The sequence below is a fragment of the Rhea pennata genome, chromosome 2 (assembly GCF_028389875.1).
Source record: "Rhea pennata isolate bPtePen1 chromosome 2, bPtePen1.pri, whole genome shotgun sequence".
NCBI classification, from domain to species: Eukaryota; Metazoa; Chordata; class Aves; order Rheiformes; family Rheidae; genus Rhea; species Rhea pennata.
This window is the reverse complement of record NC_084664.1, coordinates 60486457-60511226: the sequence shown is the minus strand read 5'-3', so window position 1 is coordinate 60511226 and position 24770 is coordinate 60486457. Positions and strand designations below refer to the sequence as shown.

Sequence of the window (24770 nt, the reverse complement as noted above, 5' to 3'; positions counted from 1 at the left end):
GTTTCCTAAAATTTTCCAAACAGTAATTCTGCATGCACACATGAGCATGAACACAACTCCATTTTTGTATCCTAAAACGGTCCTCAGAACAGGAGCTGCTGAAAAATTTCATGGGAATGCTGGGAATTCAAGAGAGATCCATTGGACACATCCTCACTCCAACTGAACATTAACTGGTAACTGGACATTATAAATAAGACATGCAGCATAATGTCAGAGAGCGCTAACACAGAAAGGAAAAAGAATTTCTACTTTCTTTTGGTGTATTTTTTGTGTATTCAAAATTAAACTTATTTAATTTTTTTTTATTAATGTCTGCTCCAACAAAGTTAACTGTAATCAAACCTGAAATTCTAATAAACTACTAACAGTGGAAGTACTAACTGGCTTAGGTGTTAGGATACGTGTAGAGTTCCATGTATCTGGATTTTGCCATACTTTGTCTGGTGTAAACCTGTTGAATTCCAGCTCTTAGGTCATCCCATATCTGGTCCAGACCAATCTGTTTAAGTCCATGCGGGTTCTGACTCCTATTCGATGACATTTTGTATTTCCTGTAAAGTCTTCCAGTGCAGCAGTCTGAGATCTGGTTATTCCTCCATCAGATTCACAAGTAAAGTAACATTCTAAACTCAGTAGCAATAACTCAAGAGATGTTCTTTACATACAAAAGGCAATGCTTCCCAGGAAGGTAACCTGCAAAAAGAAAAAATATACATTATACGCACTGACAGTCCAATCATCTTCATTAATACCAGATGAAAAGCTATGAAATTAATGATTTAATTGAAATAGTTTTCATTCAGAATGATGAGAAATTCATGATGAGATCTAAAATACCACAGCCAAAGAACATAATTTTATGATCCAGCAACCCGCTAGAAGATGCGACCATTTGTGTCTGAATCTGTCCAAAACTGTGTAACAATGGAACCGTAGGTACTTTGGTTAGCATGACTGAAAACAAAAACCTAACGCTAATAAGAAAGCGTAATAGAATTGCTCCGAGTAAGAATCTTTCCAAGCAGCAGACACTATCCTACTACAAAGTGTTTCTTCCCTATACAACAGGGAAACGCCAATAATTCAGTTCAGATTTCTATGATAATTCATTGTTTAACAAACATCCTGATGAATATCTTGAATTATCAGAAGCTACTAACAATCATTCTTTTCCTCCTGTTATCACTGAGTGCTTCCAGATCTAAGAGTCGTTACAAGCAATCCAACAGTCCAAGGTATTTTGTGGAAGAGAATTTTCATATCTGGTAAATGCATGTTTACATTAATTTCAGATTAAGTAAATAAACATCCCTTTCTCTTGTACGTTGTTTTATGAGTGAGAGAATATGCAGCCTATAATGGGGGGGATTAAAGAAAAACTAACTAAGTGCACGAAATAAATACTGAGTGAAATGTAAAAGAAAGAATAAGAAACTAAGAAAATATATTACTCACATGAGCACTTGAGCACACAAAGATTGGGAGCTTCTAATGTCCCTTCCCAGGCAGACTGCAACAACCAGTATTCTTACTCAAATGTCTCTTCTGGAGCCAGGAAGAGCCTACCACTCCTCCATGTAAGCCCGCAGTCACTAGCCTAACAGAGGTGGAGTTTTCCCCTCCACAATAATAATACTATTTAACTTCCTTTCCTAATTAAGACTCTCCTAATTGTGTATATACCCCAGTGCATCTACAAATACTACCTTTATCACAGTCTTCTGAAATCAAAGCGTTCCTTGTTCACGTCATACCTTATTTCCCCTGCCATCCTCCTGAAGTTACCCTGTTTTTATATCATGATGTGGCCATTACAAAAAAAGCCATGAGAAAGAACATAATTTTGATTTGTTTCACAAATCAAATGAAATTTACTTTTGCATGCCCTCCACTTCTTAGAAGTATCTTCTTTTTATAAGTAATAATTTGTGCTACAATATTTGGATTTAACTACACTACCCGAATATCCCTTGGCTGATTTTCAATTTGAATTTTGAAACTAAATGCATCAATACAGAATCATAATAGCATTATATTGCTAACTTCCTCGAGTAAAGGAATTGGCTTTTTCCAGTTAGTTATTAGTTAACACAGAAGGGAAAAAAAGAGCAACAGATTAATAAAGCTATAAACTACTTAATTTCTCTGTACATTTATTCATGTGCAGCAAAATAGAAAGAAAAATTAATATATTAACTTCACAGGCATAGAAAGTGACTGGTATCACTACATAAGATTAATTACAAAAGCTTGCTTATGAAAGCAGCCTTTTGTACAGAGCTGCTAAACTAAGATATGATGTTAGACTGCAGGAAGGGAAGGGAGAAATGAGGCTTTGTTACTGAGCCCAGTTATTATTATATACAAGCACCCCATGAAAATATGAAGTTCTATTCCATATGCCAAGTTTAAGCATGATTTTCAAAATGATTTTATGACTGAAGCTCAGAAAGCCTCTCCTACACATACAATTGTGGAAGGTCAAATCTGGTCCACAGTAGTTTCTCTGCATCTGTATCTAAGGTCCTGACAGCTAAGCTTCTACAAAGATCAAAAATCTACAGCATTATTTCTGTGAATTCTCTGATAAGCTACACAGAGATTAAAGCTCTTAGAGCTGACTGTGACAAGATGACATTGTGTGGACCACCTGAAATCATACAGTACTCTGATTTTGCTGATGTTTTCAATGTTTTAGAAAACATACAGGAAAAAAAAATCCATTGGTGTGATCTTCATGGCTTTTGAGGTCAGGAAATACTGATATGCAGAACATACAGGGACTACAGAAAAAATTAGCATCAGAATTCAAAAGTCCCACCAAGAGCACAGTGCCCGCCCTAGCATCATAAGCTGCTATGGGAGAACTAAAAGCTCAAAATAGAGTCATAATCTTTACATTAGCAAATTATTCACCTTGCAAGCACTGTTAGTAGGAGCATGCACAAGCGAGTCTTGACCTGACAGTCACCGTGCCGTCCCCCACAAAGCTTCACGAACAGGACTACCTGCTCGAGTTACATCATCTGCTCTGCAGCTTTGGACTAGAGAATCCAGACTGCACTATTTCTTCAGGACCAACTACAATTAACAACAGAATAACCACTCCCGCACTTCCTGACTGATACACGTACAAGTCCGTAGAGAAGTATGGCCTCATTACATCTGAATTCTTTTTCAACATCACCCCATTTCTTACCTTGCTTTCAAGCACCACAATCAAAACACCTGTAAGCAAACTTGTCATTTCAGCTCATACCAATGTCAAAAGCAAGCATTATTCCTGCCAACACTTCAGAACTACATCCTTGAAAGACAAAGAGAAGTGCTATTCCCCTCCCTTTCTGGACTTGTTGGGAAACAAAAAAAACAAGAACAAGGGAACAGAGCTCACTTGATAATAGTATCTTTGCTTTTACTAACCTTCTAACAGTAAACCATAGTCCACCTGAGGAAAATGATATGTACATTGAAAAAGGTCTATAAGAAAATCTCTTAATTAAGTCTTAGACCTAAGAACTGTAAGAAAACCCACTGAATTTACAGCACCTAAAGCCATCTTGAAGGAGTTACTAACCTATTTTGATGCCTTACTACAACACCTTCCTACTTCACAGCTCCAAGGCCTATGCGTCCATTGTTCTCCCACAACCATTTATTTCCAAACTATCAATTTGAAGATAAGTTTACTTAATTCCAAATCTATCTATAGTTATTTATACTGTTAGTTATTACCTTCTTGACCCCAATAAGAACTTTCAGCTCCGAGACAAGGCTTTCCAACTAACCCAGGAGTCTAAACAACATTTTTTTTAGAGAAAAGGTAGAGATGCATAGGACCATAAATGACTTAGTCATTTCCAAATATTTTATCCCTTGTCTGATTTCAAACATAGGAAGGAAAACGTTCTTCCCACTCCTAACAGCATGAAGCAAGGTGACCAGATCTGACCATGGTAAAAACAAACACATTGTGGAGAAGCAGCAAGTTTTACTAATAATCTATAATACAACAAAAATCCATTAAAATGCTCAAAACCCTTCAATGTTATGAGGTTTCCAAAATTTACATTTGAGTACTAAAAGTCAGAATTTTACCTTCTGTACATCACCTCAAATCCATTTAACTGCTTATAAAACTGAATGAAAGTTTCCCAGGAACAACAATACAGTAGCAGTTCATTTGGACAGTGGCTGCAAGTCTTGTCTTCGGTAAAAGTCTGTGCACTGGCCACATTCATTGAACAATCACTGTAAGTAAAATAGCAACCTTCTGTGCTCAAAGGATAAAGCATTAATAAATGACTTTTGAAGGCAAAGATTCAACAAAAGCATCACAGATTTAAAATGCAAGATGAAATTCCTCCTGTCAAATTCTTTCATCCCCCTTTCTCCAGCTCAACTTTTCTTACTAATCTTATCCCAATCTCCTGTTGCTGTATTTCAGCAACAGTCTGATCTAGTAATTCAACAGATGCTCTTGTATCCAGCTAACAGCAACCCTGGAGAAGGTTCCCAGACAATTTTACTCCCCTAAAATCTCTGCTACCTCTACACTGAGTCAGAACAACTATTAAGCTTATTTACCTAAGATATGTAATATGGATCAAACCAACTCCCTACTAAACATGTACTCTAGAAATATTTTCACAAAAGTAAATCAGGAGCACATTAAATACTATCTTTGGCCTAATGCAATTTGTTTGTTCTTATTTTTAAAACAATTTAATTACATTGGATGCTCATTTCCACTCCAGCTCTAATGTATTTCAGAATCATTGTAGTTGAAATGACTCTAAATTATTACCACTTCAAAATACCTGGCAAGTTTTTGTCTTGCAATAGGTCTCCAAGGGCATATCTATTACTTTGCCCCAAGCCTAACACTAAAAACACACCAAAAAATTAAACCAAACCCCTCTTACAGTCAAAGCCTTTCTTACCAAAGACGGGGCAGCTCCATAGATAACGATATCGAAAATATTCCATCCTGCAAATCACACACTTAGGACTCTTCTTGGAGTAATGTAACCAAACACGTACCTTTTGAAAGCACTTGTAAATGCAAAGTGAGGAGCTGAGAACAACAAACTGTCACTGCTTATTAGCCTGTAAAACTGTAAGATACAATCTACACATTTAAGCAGATATAAGTATTGGCATGAGGGATAACAAAAAAAAAAAAAAAACTTAGGAATTTTCATACGGAAGTATCCTCTGCAAAATGAAGCACTTCCTTGCCTTTAAAATGAATATAAGCTATTCCTTGGAATTTTTCTTTAAGTTAACAAATGTTTCTCTAAAATCCTAAAGGACATGGCCTCTGCTCCAGCACACTTTGATTTGACAGGGTGGAAAGAGGCGGGAAAAATTATTTTATTTTGTCCCTACAATCACTTGCACTCGTAATTTAGGATTTTGAGGCTGCCTGCAAATTAATTAATTTGTTTAGCTGACTTCATGAGGTTATCATTATGTTGTCAAAATTATAATGTAACACAGCTTAGTTAAAGTCAAGCTGAAACCATGGTCCTGCACACAACATTTTATAGCACTGACATTTCTGTCTAAAAGTATCAGGTCACTAAATATATAGAGCATAAACTAGGCAGATGCATATCAAATGACCCAATCCTCATATCAAGACTAGGATCAATTTTTATATCAGGCCTAGGATTATGTCCTTAGCATTTTACGCCCTACATTTGCATCATTAAACAAGATCTGGAAATAGTGTCTACAACAGACATTTCCACTGTGTCCCAGCAAAATGAAGCCACAACTACTGTGGAAAAATAACTATTCTAAAATTCATATCAATATTAGAGGAGAAGTATTAGAATATACTTCTTCCTCTCTTTCAACTATAGCAGAGATGTTCAATAGAAGTTACACAAATTACAGCATTCAGTTCTCTTGTATTATTAGAAAATACTGAGGTAAATGTAGCGTGAAAAGCTTCAGCTCATCTTATTTTCTGAAGAGTTAAATTCAGTGCAGCTCATTATAAGAAAAACAGATGTATATATGCATATATTCCTTCCAAAAGTTGTCTTTGGATGGTAAAAACATGTTGCATGGCATGTTCTTTTAAAAAGTAGTTTAGAAATGAAGTGAGTAGGTTCAATTTGTCAGCAGTTTAATACAAAGTTGTACAAATTTGGTATGAAGGTCAAACAGCTGCTGATTTACTCCCCTGACAATGCCTCCATTCAGGGCTTCAGGACTCTAGTGTTCTTCCCCACCTCCTCTCCTTTCTACAGGTCATAGCTCTGATCAGTAAAATCTAAAGCTGGAAAAAGAATACACCCCTACATTACTTCACACATCAGTGACACAGTTGCCAGTTGAAAAACTGAAAAAACACACCACTGGACGTGTTCTTTCCAATCAGAAAGACACCTACAGTCACCTTTATTTTCGAATTCAAGCACAATATATGAATGTAATTTGGAATAGCAGTTTTTAGTCTTCTGTTTACTTAAACTATACATTATCATGATCTAACTAACATGGTTTTAATTTGTATGCCCAATTACAAAGACCTTTCCAAGACATAAGTGAGTATTCCTCAGAAGCGCACACAGTGAGTTTGAGCATGCCTCTTTTTCACATTTTTCTTTGAATCACAGAATTAGTAAGGTTGGAAGGGACCTCTGGAGGTCATCTAGTCCAACCCTCAAATGAGTGGCCCATATGGGGATCGAACCAACAACCTTGGCATTATTAGCACAACACTCTAACTGAACTAAACCTAACAGTGTAGTCTTCTACTAATTCTTTAACATTCTTTCACAGTTTCTTGGTTACAGCTTTACCTTTGCTTTTCTTGAGGAACAAAAGTTCCTGCAGCATTCGACAGAGATGTCATTACAGTAATGCAATAACTAATATAAAACAACAAAAGCATGTATGCACTGCCTAATGCATGGAGGCTAACTCTCGACTAGGTAAGGTTTACTGATGTCTCCGTACAAGCAAACATAGCTGAAGTAAAATCTGTCAGGATACACAATCTTGCTAATAATAAAAAAAGTACTGTGACTGCATCAATCCTAATGCTTTGCCTGTGCAGAAACCACATCCTTAACATTAATATACTAGCAAAGGTTTTTTAGTTTGGGTATCTTGCAGGAGTTTAGTTTTTTTCACCATACAAGTAATCCTTGTATCAAATATTTAGAACTACTCTTAGTAAGAGTGTATCTTTTCTAACCCAGAGGTTCAGGTCTTCCCATGCCACACACATGATGCAACCCTACAACGCTTTTCAACTGCGCCTGCAGTGGTAAGTTTTGTACCTCTTAAAAGACTGATAATGCTTAGCTCCTGTATCTTGAAAAATGGAATGCAGCAGCCTTGGGAGAGAGCAGCAGCATGTGCAGTGAAAATCAAGTCAAGGAATAAGTGGACTAAAGAGAAGGAAGAAAAGTTGAGGCAGCCTCAAAAGATAACATGGATCAAGATGTGTTTCTTGAACCAGCCAAGAAGATGCAAAAAAATAAAAATAAAAAGGTTAGAGAAGATAGATCAAGAAAACATAGTGCTAGATATCCAACCTGCCAAGCAGAAGCCAGAAAAATACATCTTGTCTTTCCTATGAAAGAAAAACAGGAGGCAGTAGGGAGTGGCATCAAATGTAATTTAGCAAGAACAAACACCAAAGGCTCTGGGAACTCTGAGGTGTCTTGGGCAGTTCAGAGAGCCTGCTGACCCCAGGAGGAAAATTCTTACAGGTAACTGATTTCCTAAAAGCTCTCAGCAGCTATCGAAACATTATCTGAAACTAATTCAATAATCTGAAACACTGATTTGACTGATCTCTACCAAGAACAACAGGGTACAATCCGACAACCCACTTCAGTCACAGTATAACACGCAAAGCAATCTCAAACAAAACTCTCAGGACAAGTCTCTAAATCCTGACACAAAACCCGCTCATTTATAACAGTATAACAGAACTTAGCACATCGCATCTTTTAACTTCATACTGACCTGTTAAAACAAAAAAAACAGGATTTTTTTTTACCTGAAATAATGTTTGCAAACTAAGTTTTCATTTCACTCTTAGAAAGTGGTGATTTTTATCAGTATCTTTAAAAAAGTACTAATGTTAACCAGTGCCATTCAATTTTGGCTGGAATCTCTTCCCAGAGGCTTACTAGTTTTACAACTTCTTCCATTTTGTAACTTGTGCAAGGGTTCAACTGATTAAGGCAATGCAGTTTGCCACTTCAGTTTATAAATAAAGATAACAGTCACACTGATTTGTCTTGCAAGCAGTCTGAAGTTTCTAGATGTCCAAATATATCTCAAGAGTATGGCTTATATACTGAAGTGCTTCCTCCTTATTTGTCTTCATACTAATGTTTAATTCAGGAGCGACTGGCATTACAACTAGCAGATAGTTAAAATGTTTCATAATAACAAGGAACACCGCATTTTGAAAAAAAAATATTTTCAGAAATGTTGTAATTACTTGCATTCATTTCCTGCAAATGACAAACTAACTACTCTGAGAAAGTTGCCCCTTTTAAGCTTGATTTTGAAAAAGCATGCAAGTTCTGCATTTGACTATATTCTAATTGTAAGTTTATGCTCACCCATACATCTAACATAATCTAACTGTAAGCCTGAGCTCACCCATACATCTGGTAGTGATGTAACTCCCTAGCATGGTCTAGTGCTTGTGACACTGTTAGCAACAAACAGTACTGCTCCTGAATATTCCATCTTTGGCACCTAAATATTGACAAAGCACACCAACACACTTTCAGAACTGACAAGAAAATGATGAGAACTTTCTTATTAAAGACTGAGAAGGTAACCACATGTGACTTTTCTTGTTCAAGACTTTGTTCTTAACTGTAACAAACACAAATTTAACCTACTCATATCAAAGAATTTATACCTCATAAAACATTTGTTCCACATATAGCAAATTTTTAATCAGTTCTGTCCTACAGGAATTGCAACAGGCATGTACATACGGTACAGAAGTGAAACAGTTTAACTTAATTTCGTAAAGGTTAAACTGATGCAAATCCCTAACAGCCCCATTTAAATCTTGCTTCTTGTTGCGTTAGCTTGCACCGTTAAAAGTTACAAAGCTACATTTGCACTAGAATCTAGCCAAATCAATTTTAATGAATTTACTTTAGCACATACATTTTGATGTTATACCACGCCTATTGCTGATGAGAGTCTAGCAAAGGCATACTTTCAAAAAAAACAAAACTTGGAAAAACGCCTGCAGTAAGAGAACGGAGATCATCCTCTTGGGCAAATGCATAAATTTGAGGTAACTGAGCATTTCAAATTATATAGTGAAAAATTTCTCCCTGAGTTACCAGTAAGTAAGCGTGACATTACTACCATGAAAAATAAGATTGCAGGTGAGGCTAGTATCTCACATGAAACAATAACTGTTTCCTACAATCCTTACCATTACTTCCCCCCACCCAATTCACTCCTCTGAACTACAGATAAAATTTTTGTAGACAATAGTCTCCACTGTTGTGAGACAAAAAAAGCTTGTAAATTTACATATGAAATTAAGTTTAAATTACAGAGCAAAACAAGATGAAGTTAGATCAAGAGTCTGAATTTTAAATTCTATCAACGTTAAGATACTGCCTGATCTTAAACATAGAGAGCACAAAAAGTAAAGTTAGATCAGCTGCAAATTAAAAAGACAAACGAGAAATTTCCAAGTTCAGCTATGGCAAAATTGTATAACTACCTAACTACCCAATTTCTTTTATCTTCCTGCTTTACATTTACTTTGTACACTAATAAATCACATACACCTAGGCCCCAGTAGCAAAACCACCAGCCACCCCACGGAAAGGGGAGAAGAAAACCACCTCTACATCTCTCAAAAATCAGGACAGTATCAGAGCAGAGAGTACCCACACTGAGTGCAAAATTTTGAATAATTATGATCCTCACCTTCCTATGTGTGAATGAAAGATTTCAGTTTCTCTTTCACAATAACACCAATTTTTTTTAGTGTGCAGCAACATTAACTAGAGCAAATCTAATGAAATCAAGGATAAGAAGCATTTTTTGTCACCCTTGAATATTTATAAATTAATAAAAAAAAACAGAAGTCAAGGGTATTGAACTATGAACAACACCTACTGCACAACTAGGAGGACATTTGGAAGAAAGAAAATGTGAGTGATCCTTTATTCTTAGTACTGATTCAAAGCAATGCCTCGTATCTGCTAGAGCAATCTGTAATAGTAAACCTTCTGACTTCAAAACCAGAAAAACAAAAGGGAAAGAAAAGGAGATGAGATTAATTTTTTTCTGAGTTTTTGAGAGATCACATCAAAATTGTACTGTGTATTCAAGGTAGGGCAATCTTGAGGACAAAATACAAAGAAATCCCAAACCCAACAGTAATTGCTATATGATTTTGTGGCAGTTTTCTGAAGTGCAAAATGTAATCAGTATTTTCTCATCTTCACAATAGCCTTCATTCGTTTTTGTAATTTTTAAAATTCTCAGATGAAGAGTGGCTTCAAAAGTGTTACACTAAATAGAGTGAAATATTAGGTTTATTGAAAAGACATTTTATTTTGACTTATATCACTTATAAGAAGAGGCGATTTAGCAACACGAAGCAGTTCACCATTGTGACACCAGTGGTTTTGTGGATAAAAAGAAAACCATCAGGAAATAACCTACCAAGAAACAGATTGTTTCCTGAAACAGTATTTTTTTTCCACCATCAGCCGCACTGCAACTATTCCATGATTAAATCTGGTATAACTACTCACGCTTAATAATACAAAGAATGCTTAAATCTAACAATGTTCCATTCCTAATCATGTTAAAGAAAGCCTACAAGTTACAGCACTAAAGCAGCGCACATCAGCTCCAAAAAATCTTACTACCATGTCATTTAGCCATGTCTATAGGAGGCCTGAATTGCATTGTGGTACAACCATTAGCAGCCAACTGATAGTAGTTCTTTCAGTGAAAGAGCTACATCTCTTATAATAAAATAGCAAGTTAAAGAAGAACGCAAAAGTAGACAAGCTCAAGAGCCCTCTAAAATTTTCCACTTATTCATTTTTCTTTATCTTTGCCTTCTCACTTCTTAAAAAAAGAACTTTGTAAGAGGAACTGAATGGTCTTCGCAACAAGTTTAAAAAAATAGTTTAATTTTGCACCATGTATAGGCTACAACTTTTACCTAGGTCTCTAAACGTTGGTTCCAACCACCAGTTGCTCACATAGAGTTTATCTCGAAACTGAACACCATATATGAGCTCACCCCTGCAAAAAAACAATTCCGACACATAAGTTGTCAGTTTAAAACAAGTTCATGCATTCCTAAAGTGTCCACAGGACTTCCAAGGACTTGCAGAAGTGCACTGACTGCAAACGTCCTGCCGGTATGCCCACTGAGGTGCGACCCCCTTGCCCAGTTTTCCCTCTCTAGGCAGACCAGGTTAGACAGTACGTTACATACAGAAGCACCATCGCAACAGCAAAACTGCACCACCGATCCAACCAAATTACACTTCCATCTGTTTTGCCTTCAGCAAGTTAGAAAATCCTGGCTAAAAAGTGTAGCACAAATGACATAGGTATCCCCTGTAACACACAGACAACCTCTTACTAGGACAACTTGCTCACGTCACATTCACAATGTGTATTGTTGACCCTGGCAGTGGTGTAACCACAGGAGAGACTTCTTTTAAGCTGTTTCATCCCAGTTGGAAAAATAAACAAACGACTAAGCAAAGAGTCTCAATGTCAGAAGAGAATACTCCAGGTATACTCAATTCACCTCACCACTGATACCCAGGATGTGATTCATCATTAAGCTGGGTCTCGCTGAAGCATGAAGTTAGTTTTGTGTGACTACACAAAAGTAGACACCAACTTGAGAAATATAACCGATGAGGAGCAGCATTCAAGAAATGCTGACATCTAAATTATAAGAAAACACTTTTCTTAAGCTCAATATCTGACGTAACAACTTTCTCAAAGGACTCAATGTTATATTCAAGATATAGCTAGAATGCAAAATTTTAAGCTAATAATGAGAATAAGCTGAAATCAAAAAAAGCTACCCTCAAATCAATCTCCAAATAAGACTGTGCATCAATTGAGCTTTAATTAATTTAAATAATAAAATTAAACCGATTCAATTTTCTGATGCTAGCAGACTAAGTAACAGGCTCAAGCTATAAGGCAGGTTTAAACTATTGTAGAAGGATAAAGGTGGAAGTAGAATCATTTAGTTAAATCAACACAACTCTTTCCTCAACAGAGTAGTGGCACCTGTGTGCCTTATTCAGGTGTCTAAACTAAGAAACTGTTCTCCATATGACCCCTTCCTTGACAGGCAATGAAAAAAAGACTCCTCTAGAGGAGTGAATCAGACTAGAAACCTAATTCAGTGGTTGAATTCAGAACATGTCCTCCAGTTACTTTCTCAATAAGGGAAAAAACAGATTCTAATGTGAATAAGCTGTTAACATTAGACACTTAAGTATGGTGTATAAATTACTTTGAAAATCTGAATCTGTTCCCTACACCTCCACGGGACAACTATGTCCAGTGTTTAAACGAGACCTCAAATATGTCATGGTGATATGATTATAAAATGCAATCAATGTTAACAACTAACGCAACTAAGAAAGATGTAAAATGGGAAGTCAGGCAACCTGAGAGAAAAGAGAAATCACAAAGCAGAGGTAAAAGACCCTTTTCCAGTAGGGTCACTAGCAAGTAGAGTCACACAAGCAAAGCGTCAGCGCAACACAGACTCCCGGCCAACAATACCCAACATTGCAGCAGTTCACTGTAGTACTTCCCCAAAGAGAAATCATCCCAGGCATACTTTATCTCAACCGCAGCACCAATGCACAGCATAGCGGTAGAAACAATGTTTGGCACTAATTTAAGTCATACGGCCACTAGAAGTGTCTAGTCCCCACAGACCACTCTCCTCAGGCCTACCAAAAGGTTTTCCCAGGGAGCTGGTTTTCCTAGACTAGTGCCAGGGGCTGTGTGCATGTTGCTGGAGGAAGTGGGTAGTGCATGTGAGTGTATGTGAATGTATATACTGGGAGGAAGATTGCTGAAGAAGTAATAAACGAAACAAGGTAAAATAGGTTAATGCATTTCTGTTTTCTTTTCTTTTTCAGTTGTGTCCTCCTAGGACTGACTGACAAATATAATCGAGGGTTAAGGTCCTTTCTCCTCAAAAGTACAGCTGAAGGATCTAAATGCAGGGCTGTGGGAGACAACACTGGAGCCCACGGAGGAAAGGAGTCTGGGAGAAGGAAGGCGCATTAGCTCAGATCACAGGGAAGGCTTTAACGACAGGAAAGTAAGATCAGCAGGGCAAAGAACCGTGGCGAAGGAAACAGTTACCGGGAGGAAAGAAAGCTGGGAAAGAAAGGTGACGAGGGAATGATGGCGATGAAAGGATATACAACTGGGAAAGGGGAACAAGCAGGGTGGGAGAGACCCCAGGAGGGAGGCGGCCGGCTTCCAGCAGCAGGCAAAGTTAGCGGGAGCCTGAGGGCTCCCTGCGACCTAAACCCGCGGGGCTGGTCGCCTGGAAGGAGGCGATAAATAAACAAGCAGGGAAGAGGCTACGGGGAGGGAGGGGGAAGGCCTGGAGCCTGCTGCTCGGCAGGAAGGCGACGGGGGCGACCCGCGGAGGGCCCTGCGCGGCCGCGGCCGCAGCAGCTCCCGCCGCGGACACGCGCGGCGCCGCGACATGGCGGAGCCCCCGCGGCGGGGCGCGGGCGGCGAGGCGCCGCGCCGCGCTCTCTCCCAGTGCGTAGCTAGAGGCCTCCGCGCCCCGGCCCGGCCCGCGGCACCGCCGGCGCCGCCATCGCGGCAGCCGGGCCGGGCTGCGCCGCGAAGAAAGGCGCCCGGGCAGGCCGGGCCCCGCCGCCTCCCGCCGCGCCGGGGCTCCGTGCGGGGCCGCGGCGGCGGCGGCGGCCTCGCGGCGCCCGGCCTGGCTGCGACACAACGCCGCGGCCTCCCCGCACTCACCAGCATCGCGCGTCCCGCAGAGTCAGGCCGCGTCCGCCCGCCCCTTCCGCCTCCGCCGGGCCCGGATCCGCCGCCGCCGCCGCCTCCCCCCGGCGCAGCGCAGCGCGGCGCGGCGCGGCGCTGCGCAGCGCCGCCCCTCGCCTCGCCTCGCCCCGCCCGGCCCGGCCGCGGCGCCGCTGCTGCGGCCGCCTCCGCCTCCTGCTGCTGCTGCAGGATCCTCCGCCAGCCGGGCGCTTTTCTGCGGGCTGCGAGTTACCTCGGGAGACGCGGCCTCGGCGGGCGGAGGGAGGTTTGGTGGCGATTGAAGTGTCGCTGTCACGACAGCGAAAAACGCACTTAGAGACCTGCCTGGCACCGGCGGTTTCAGGAAAGTCCCTGGGGCGAAGGAGGCACGAAGGACGGGGCAGAAATCGGAGGAAAAAAAAAAAAAAAAAAGAAAAAAAAAAAGAGAGAGAGAGAGAGAGTCTTATCGTCTTATCACCCGGCTGTGAGCCTTTCGGGGGAGGTGTGGGCTAACCAGCGCAGGGGTTGTCGCCTGCACGCGTTTGCAATTGCCGGGTTAGGCTAAAATACCCAGTGTCGCGAATTCTAATGTGTTGGCATGTTGGCACCCCCTCTACCGAGCCTCTAAGTGGGGCGCTTAATTCCTCTTTTACTAACAGTACGAAATGGATAACGCAAAATCCTACCAAAATTAACGCAGTCTTCGGGAAGGTAACAGTCTGGAGTCGGTCCTGTTGCGGCCTTTATTCCTGAGGAGCTGTAGAGTTACATTCGTGGAACTGTACTGCGAATAAAAAAAAAAAAAAAAAAAAAAAAAAAGGATTTAAGTTTCCTCATGGAGATACCTTGTATTTCAGTTTTTTGCTTTGTCAGGATTTTCTGTACTGCACCATCACAAACTATGCAGATTTTCCCTGCAGAGAGGAAGTCAGATTCTGGTCTGAGTTATACCAAAAGAAATTTGGAGCAATTCAAATGAAGTCACTAGAATTTTTTTCTCTTTTACCTTAGAATGAAGACACTGGAATTCAATCAGAAAATGCAAGAGCTTCAAAGGAAAGAAACTGAGGAAACGATGGAAAGAAACAGAGAGAAATTTTCTTTGCTCTGCAAAATGCTTCACTTGCATCCTGGCTCCACCAGTGGTGCATCGTTTTCAAAAATTGGCCTTGCTCAAAGTTAATGACCCTTACTCACCTCAGTGCTTGTGAAATTATTTCCTAGTGTAATAACGCCTTACTGCAGCACAACCCACTGAAGTGGACACTAGCAAATTCATTGGCATAGCTCTTCTAATGAAACAGTTCTGGCCTAACACTTGAGAAGCACTGTTTTAGGAGCTGATTTCATACAGAGCATGAATGCTGTCAGCTTGATGGCATCACAACACTTACATTAATTTTGCCCCTGTAGACATACTTAGCAAATACCATTCCTAGGCATGACTGAAATTTCTGGCTTGTTAACACACATGAATTACATCAGAGCATAGCAGTGCTGTATACCTCATCACTGGGGCCGGTTCTGCATGAGATATTAAGAACCAGGAAAGGACAGACTGGAGGAGAAGGGACGAAATCCAAAGGAGGGGAGACTGAGCCTTAAAAATAAGGACTTTTTTTCAATCTTGGAAGCTAATTTTTTTTAATTGTATTTTACAAGACTTGTATGTATAAACAGAGATAAAGTCATCGTTGTTTTAAAATCCTAAAACGAGGGAAAGATAGGGCCATAGATAAGCAAGGAAAGACAAAAAGAAATGATAGAAAGTAAGGAGAGTATGGGGAGGAGGAAGGTCTGAATTACCATCATCATTACCATCCTGCACCAGACAGGGCTTTTTGCTTCTGGGTTTAACTTTCTAGAAGCTTGAGAGCTGAGAATTTTGAGGGTTGAGGAATTTTTTTAGAGCTGCATTGTGATTTGTGAATGACATGTACTTTAAGGAGGCAAGGCACAGTCCTCTAATTTTATTAATGATGGTGACAGCTTGGCTGGCATTCTGAAAAGGCAGGCCATGAAAAAATCTTCATTAGAAGGATTAGACATCATGCATAACATGATTCATTCATACATCCATTGAAAGAGTTCTAGTTTCAGGGTAAGTGGCCACAGGCAGAAAAGGGAATTGAATGCCAAAATAAATATCACCAAATCTTTCATAGCAGGATGGCTAATGCATTGCAAATTGTCCAGTGGAATTTGTGTATTTTGTAGGAAAGGAGAGAAGCTTCCCTCAGAGACTGAGGGAGCCAAAATTTCAAGGACAAGTTTTGTGAGAGAAATACACCCAGTTTTACAGGAGTGAGCTTACAATGCTGCTGAGAAAGACCTGTTTTGAAAGTAACTTCCAGTGTCATACTTGTTGCATCAGCAATGAATCAGCACACAAAAAGCTAGAAAATTGTCATTATAATGTTTGCTGTCAGTGCAAGTGGGAAGCTCCATTTGCTGGTGTGGGCAAGGAGGAAAAGCCCAAGTCATTCAAGGACACAGAGGTGCAGTGTCTGCTAGTTTATTATTGCTGTCAGGAGGTAGTATGGATGGGCAGGGATCCTTTCCCTGTTTGTTTCACATACAGTCTGTACTTGCTGTTCTTTTTCACATCTATGATGGTTGTCTGAAAACAGCAATTTTATCACTCCTCAATACAGCCAGGAGGACCAGCTAGTGATAGATAGTTTTCATACCACATTCTTATCAAATACGATTTCTGCCATCCTGCCAGTGCACCAGTGACTCAGGCTACCAAAACAAAACAAAAAAAAAATCAAAAATGCATTATTGCAAAAGTGTTTAACCAAACAACATGACAGATTTGCTGTGTGGAATTTACTGATTCTGTAAGATATACAAAAGTACTGAATATGGTCAAATACACCACATTACAATGTCTTATGTAAACTACAGCCAGAGCTTGAACACAACAAATGTTCTCTGATTATGATACTGACTCAAAGGAAACAAAAACTTTAAGATTGTAAATAATACTTTGGAAAAACTAAGTGAAGAACATTTTCAAGAATGGTTCCTGTATGACAGCAGCAAGCCTGGATGCCAAGCTCTACGTGACACTGAAATTATTACTACTGTTCATAGTAATACTGTTCATAATAATCATTCTAAGATGAGAGGGCAGCTAATAGCTGAGACATCACTGCTAAACTTGCACCTATCAGAGAAGTTACTAGAAAGCCTATGCTATAGTGATTCCAGAGTGTATTTATATTTTCAATCAGTGAAAAGTTAGTGTGAAAAGGTAGTGTATTTTGAACTCCTTTGGCTATGCAAAAGGGTGCTCACATAGTTTCCAAAGGTCACAAGATTTCTTTTGAAGGGCTCCCTGAAAAATCTCTTCCAGAGCCATTCTCGATAACAGAAATCTTGCACTACTTCTCCCGTTAAAGTACATGTTAGGCCTACTCTAATCAATATGATTTCCACTAACTAGTACATTTGATGAATTATAGAAGATTTTTAAAAGCTACTTTACAAAAAATGACCTACTAAACTTTTCAGTCATCAGTGATTTTAAATAATACACATACAAAATAGAATTTTAATCTATTCATTTTTCTTTTCTTACAGATATGACAATATTAATCAGTATTATTATTCTCTCGATTACTTAGTGCAGTGCTTTGTGTTTATGAGGAGGCAGTTGGCGAGTATGACTGAAGAAGGGAACCTATTCTTTACTTTCTACCAAGAAAATTCTTCAGATGCTGTGGACACTAAGAAAAGCAATGTTAATATGATTTGCTGCAGGAGAATAATGTAATAGAACTGCAAAAATAAATTATTAATGGGTAATTTAGCCTTCATAATACATCGAGATACAAAAAAACACTGGATATGTACAGCTTTAACTAAAAATTCGTATTTTGAATGATCTAGGAAAGTAGTGTGAGGGGAAGGCAGGTGAAAGCACATTTAGTTTGTTAAATGGGATCTGCCAAATTTTAAAAGAGGTCATCAAGATATGCAGACTGGGTGGAATGAGGAAAGAGGAGACTTAGCAAGCTAGAAGTGTGAAGAAGTCCCTCAGGACTGGACTCAGCATTCAGTGGCACAGGCTTTGCTCTGCAGAGAAGTTTCTCATGTGTGACCAGAGCATTCCTGCCACACTTAGCAGTGCTAGTGGAAAAGGGACTCTCCTCTCTAACCTGATAAATCTCCCAGTAAACATGCAAAAATAGTTCCTAAAAGAGCTTTTTCCCCTCCTTTTTTTGTCTTTAAACAAGCTATTGTATATATTGTATATATTCAAAGCCTGTTAAAACTGTTGCATTCCATGCTGTGAAGATGAGCCTATTACCACCTGCTTTTAGGCCTATGGATTTTCATTAGATTTGATGCAAGTCTATTATGATCCTTTCCTTCTTTGTGAAAAGAAACCTATAAGCCCTAAGGCTGAGGTTGTCATACATCCGACTACAAGACCTCTGTTGCATACCTGAAATATTCAGACCTAGAGGTGAAGAATTCTCATATTCCAAAAGCAGCATTAATTCTGCAGTGGGACAGGCAGCACAAACAAATCTGAACTGCACACCTGCATCTATCACAAGGAAAGGTGGTTTTTCTGGAAAACTGTTTTGCACTAGTAGTTGCAACCTGTCCTAATGAATACAGCTCACTTTTTTGCTGTCCATCCTTAAGGACAGATGGAGTAAATTTCACAGAATCAGTAAGGTTGGAAGGGACCTCTGGAAATCATCTAGTCCAACCTCCCAAAGATTTCTTGGTGCTGGTTCCACTGGGGCTTGAACCCAGGACCTTCAGCACATAAAGCAGATGTGAGAACCACTACACTCTCCAGATGGACCCAAGGTTTCTCAGAACTTTAAATAGAGTCAACAGAGCCAAGCATTATTAGACTTTCTCTCAAATCTTGTTTTTTCTTTTATTTGTATCTGAATGTCAACATGTCACAGGTAATATGTTTACAATGTATAGCTACAGCTGACAAATTTTACAATGCAGAATTTTACAGTGTGTAGCTGTGGCTGACAGAGAAGCCCTGGGCTGTGTTTTTTTATATCAGGAAGCAAATTGTATGTGAATATGATGGGATTATAATGAAGTGCCTCTATATATGCTCAGCAGCTCTCATGTAAAAATATGTTCCAAAGCATAACTGAAAATGTCTAAGTGAAAATAATGAGGTTCAGCAAAAGGTGATCAGTCAGACTTTCAGGGAAGTTGTCTGATTTTTGTTAGCTGCATGCCTGAATAAAGACTTTTCTTGCCAGAAGTCACAGCAACATATGTTTTAAATCCATCTGTAAACCTGGCAAAGATGCATAGAACTTTCTGGATTTCTTTCTCATTTACACAGGAGATGAGTACCCATTAATACACTGTTCATTTTTCTTCATAGCCAAATTGCTGTGTACCAAATCATACATCCTCAAGTCTCAAAAAGTAGCTATCCAGATTCTAGGTACCTGGGATCCGTTCAGGGGCCAACAGTTTTCAATCTTTTTATATATCAAGAGCTTGTACTAAAAGAGATTTTTGTATGTATTTGTATTTTATACCTTCTTGAAAGCTGGATCAGAATCACTGATGTTTCTGAGAATATTTTACCTCCATAAAGTAGCTTTAAAATGTTTTTGTCCTCAGAGAGATTTGTCTAGGGTTTTCTTTGTGTCTGGTGTCAAAAACTTGTCATTAGTAACCAATGAAAACTATTTTCTATTCCCTGAAAAAAAGGAACAAAGTTTTGCCCACCACCTAACCAAACTTTCAAACTACTTACTCAGAAGTCTCATTACCTCTAGATCCTACCAGTATTTTGCATTTGAATCTGGCATTAACAAACTCAGGGAAGAGTGTTTTGAATTACCTCGTTCTGATGATGTTCTTAGTAGCCATCTTCTTTTGCAGGAGAAGGTCTGGGTAGATAACTGATTCCAGAAATTGTTACAGATGACGTCAGATGGAAATTTCTGCAGTTTCTTCTAATTGAAACGACTCTTTCTGGCCTTCTTCTTTTTCCCTCTTCTGTCCCCCTTCCCCTCCTAGATCTTCAAATTGCTTAACACAAAGCATTTCATTGGACCTGAAAGGAAATAATGTGGCTATGAGTACACAGGCTAAAGGAAATGGAAGGTCTGAAGCTGGGTTCTGTTTTCTTTTTAATCAATGACTTGGGTTAGAGCATTGTCCCAGGTCTTTTCTCTCTAGGAGAGATCTAAAAATCTGCCTCACTTACCAGGACAGTGCCCTTCCCATCTAGTGTTAGGCTTTGGTTACACAGGCGTGGATCTTTCTCAGGTCCACCAGCTATTCCACTTTATAGAAGTGAAAAATGTTACACCATTCAGCGGGGAGGTGGGACCTCCTGCTTGCGAATTTGTTAGTAGTTTGAGATGAGTAAGCTACAGTTACCTTTTTTCTGGAAATATATGTGCCAAAAATTGTAGCCCCGTTACAGCGAGGATTGTCTTGAGTGCTTTGAGAATGCGGTATTATGAAGGCTGACATCAGGAATACATACCAGCCATAACCTCTTCTTGTGTTTTTCTATTTCCATGCCTAATGCCAGACAGAGAATCTCAAAGAAAAGCAAAATTGAGATTATGTGGTATGAGCTACTCCAGTGACAGTTTAGAGGTTTTAAGGAATAGCATCAAATCTGCCAATTATTGCTCAGTTTGATGCCATGGACTTAACCAATACAGTCACTGCTAGTAGTGCCTAGCTGTTCCTGTACTACTCTATTATTATATTACTACTCATATTTGGAAAGGATTTCTTGACTGTTTTGAACATCTCTTGCTCTTTAATATCTCTTGCGCTCTTTTTGGTATATCCATTTTCCACAATATTACAGTCAAGAGTGTTTCACTAAGCTTATAAATGACGGCTCTTTATTTTAAGGCTTCATTTCTGCTTCTGAGTTGAGCACAGTTTGCTCCCTGGCTCTGAGAACCTCTGTTGCTTGAACTAGTGAGGGTCAACAGGCATGTTTTTGTGCTTCACTATCCTTTCTTGGGGGTTACAAGCTAAGATCCAAGAAATACAACAGAGTGTTCAGAAAAGGGATAAATGCTTGCATCCAGTATTTGAACATGCTGGGAAGAGGCTATTAATTTCTGCAGCTTTTCTTCTGACTGAAAAATTCAAGTTTCATTGCTAGTATATCACCACTGAGATTAGTGCCTATCATGATTTTGTATAGACTAACTGAAATGAGAGATCGCCTTTGCTTCTGATGAAGAAGCTGAAGAAGATTCAGAGATGCCTGAAAAATCTATCAGTGGTAGATGATACCGCAGCGCTCTGCTGCTTACTGTGCTACAGCCATTTGTCGTAAGGTAAAATATTTTGCAGAGATTACATTGCTGTTCTCAGGGAGGACAACCCCCTGCATTTGGAAGAGGGACAATGCCAGATCAATATAATGAATAAGAAGGCAGGATGTTTAGGATGGCTAAACAAATACGTCAATCTTTTGATTAATCAGCTGCTGCTCCTTTCCTAGGCAGCCATGGGTCAATGGTGATATTGTGAAGCCCTCTTGCTAGCTGGATCACTGAGAATGGCACAGAGAAGTTAGTCTCCTCAAGACTTTCAATTTTGCTCTCCTCTACCAGGTGTTTGTCACCCAAACTATCGCTTCACAGGTTTGCAGTGCAGTGAATTTTGCCGCTGAATATCTTGACCATGCAAGAAAGTAGCCTGACACTGGATTTCTAATTCTGGCTGCAGGAGACGGGTGTAAATTTGGTCCTGATTTTATCAGCCTGCTGTGTCTTCCTCTGAAAGCTGCAGGCAGGTTCACCCTGATATTTTATTCTTTATGTGTAAATGGGACCAGGTCAGCTAGAATAACCATGGCTATTTGAGGGAGTGTTACAAAAAGCAATATGAGATTGGGCTTACAGTTATTCCATTTTGGATCACAGGTTTGTGTGTTTTTCTCTAAAGGAAGGCTGGCCTTTCTAGGGGAGCTGATCACAGCTTCTCTGTGTCATTGATAGATTTCTTGACTGTTCAGAAACCTGAAAAAGCAATACTTCAATGATGATCTGAACAGTGTGAGAACAATATTGTAGTAGAGATCGGAAAATTGCTGAACTAAATGTTGAGAAGTATTATGACTGCAATTCAATACTTTAAATTACAATACAATCTCTAGATCTGTAAGTTATGGTACAGCTAAAATCTCGAGTTAATTTGCTATTTTAAAGAAGAGTTTGCAAATGTCTTAAAATACAGTTTATGTGATTTCTGTCTAGATCAGACAGGTTTTAGTAATTGGAATAATGAGATAGCTGCCAGAATGCCTTAATGTTCCTAACCCAGAAGTCTGAAAAAAAAAAACTAATGAATTTCTATAGCTAGGAGACCTGTTCTGTTGATTAACAACTACTGTCACATCATGAGGTAGACTTACACTCAATAGAACAAGTAATAAATCTTACCCTAATTCTCTGTTTTTTTTTTCCCCAGCCAAGTACTAAGCCCAGATAGTAATAGAACATGTACAATTTTATCTTAAAAAGGAAGCTAATTTACATGTCATTTATAAAGGAATTAAACTTACTGTTGCTAAAATAATCCAAGTACGTTTTGTTGTTTGTAACTGATAGTTTTAGTTATTTGGTATGATTATTTGCTTTTTTTGTTCAGTAATTTACTGAGAAATCTCCCACATGTTGTTTCAAATTAACCTGGTTTGCTGGGTAACAAACATTTCTATCTCTGCACTAAACAAAAGACTGCATACACCAAATAATAAGGATATTAGTATATGAAAAAAATAGCACTGCAAGAAGCCATTATAATAACTATACTGAATGATAATTTTAAGAAACAATGCCTCCACTCCCTGAAATTTGTCACAGAACTTGTGATAGCACTAAATTTGATTAAAATCTGGGACTATTTAGAGTGCCATATATCTAGACATTACCAAACTACAGCTGCCCCCTCTCCAAATCAACACACAAGAATACCCTAAAAAGCTGAAACTGCATTTCATTTACTCTGTTTGTCATGTTTCAAATGTCAAATAGATATATTTGATTTCTGGACACCAGGTATATTCACTTGCCATTAATATACCTAGCTGAACTATATGAACTCCAGTTAGGCAATACAGAGAGACAACAAACCTAAATGATTTGTCCAGAGTAACGTGGGGTGTTCAGGCCCAAATATCATATCCAGATTAAGTGCTGTACCACTGTATGCACCCATATGTGAACCAATTTTTGGTCTCTGTTAGCTTGGTTTTTCAGCTGAAGAAATAAAATGGTGTAAACTTTGATCCTTTGATAGAAGCTTGGCTGTATGTTTGGAAAGGATTACTTATGTTTAATATCATAGCAATTTTGTTAAATAAGAATATCGGACTGATGACTGAAAACTACACTACCCCCCCCACTATACCATTTAAGGCTATCTGTCAAGATCATGCTATGCCACTAGGGAAGATAATGTTAAATAATACAAGTGATTTCCAAGGCAACTAAGCCCTAAGACATAATATACAAAAACATTAGAAAATATTTCTAATGATATAAAGGCCACTAAATCACAAAGATGTGTTGTACATGCTCACAGTACACACTAGGAATGGTTAATCTAGTACAACCTGTAAAACTGTGAGGTGAAAACAGACCAGGTACTAAACAGGAGACATCGTACTTTTCACCTTACTCTTAATGAGGTTGATTATTCCTTCTGTTTCTGTGCTGTGTAGGATGACATAATTAAACTAGGACTAGTTATTACTGAGCTGATCTAGCCAATATGTGCTGGACTTCCAGCTCAAAAAGCCTTTATTTCTGACCTTGCAACATGCAAGAAAGCACTTGAAATAAAGCAGATGAAGCCCATGTCTAATGGATTGTCTAAACTGGAAGATTTACGTCACAGTAGAACACGTAAGTGCATAAAATACTGAATACAACTGAGTTTTTAGGGTGGACAAAGTCTTGGCGCTGCATAATGTGAAGCATCAACCTAGCTGGTGAGCATCCGACAGTAACCGATGCATCACTGTAGACAAACTCTATTGCAAAAAAGGTGCCACATCCACAGGCTGGCACAAACAGGCTCGTTCAGGGTGCCCAATCCTGCTCCTTTTTGGCATAAATATTAAAAGTTGCATATCTTATTTAAAACATCCTGAACACTGTTATTTTATGCTGAAAGCCCAATTTCTTTTTAAATTGAGGTGAAATTTCTTTTCAGTAACATGAGACTCCTGCCCTTTGCTTACGAGTATATTAATTTCCAGGTAATTAAGTCATTAAACTACTGTTGTGAAAATAAGCCAAGAGCACATAGAGATCTTTTTTGATTCTGATATGAACCTACTTTCTTGTACCTTATTTTTCTGAGGTATAACAATGCACTGTTACGAGCTTCAAAAGGAAATACTTCTTAATCAGAAACTAACACTGTAAAGAAGAACTACAATTTAATATATTTTAAACTACTCTCTAATGAGCCAGAAATGTTCTTTCACTTTTTAAGTGACTCAGCTGCAGTCATTAAGGTCTTCATTAATTCAGATCTGTGATCTGCTGTACGAACCTAAGTTTACCTCTGATGAAATAAACAGTAAAAATATCCCGACCTCTAACACAATAATTTGTACGTCATTTTTCAAAGTGTTTTCAAAGCAATATTCACTTTCCTTATAAAGGATGTGTAAGGTCAAATGAATCCAATTTTATAATAACCTCTACAATTTGATTGATGTAAGG

At 38.9% G+C, this 24770-nt stretch overlaps 1 protein-coding gene across 1 annotated transcript in view; it reads right to left on the bottom strand.

The window, feature by feature from the left end:
- Positions 1-14114, bottom strand: part of CUL1 (cullin 1) — a 56000-nt gene extending 41886 nt beyond the window's left edge. Inside the window, exons 1-2 of the mRNA XM_062569607.1 lie at positions 14038-14114; positions 405-696 (exon numbers count right to left, since the gene is read on the bottom strand). Coding sequence (XP_062425591.1) covers positions 405-544 — 140 coding nt within the window. The 5' untranslated portion in view covers positions 545-696; positions 14038-14114. The remainder of the gene's footprint in view (positions 1-404; positions 697-14037) is intronic.
- Positions 14115-24770: the final 10656 nt, after the last annotated feature.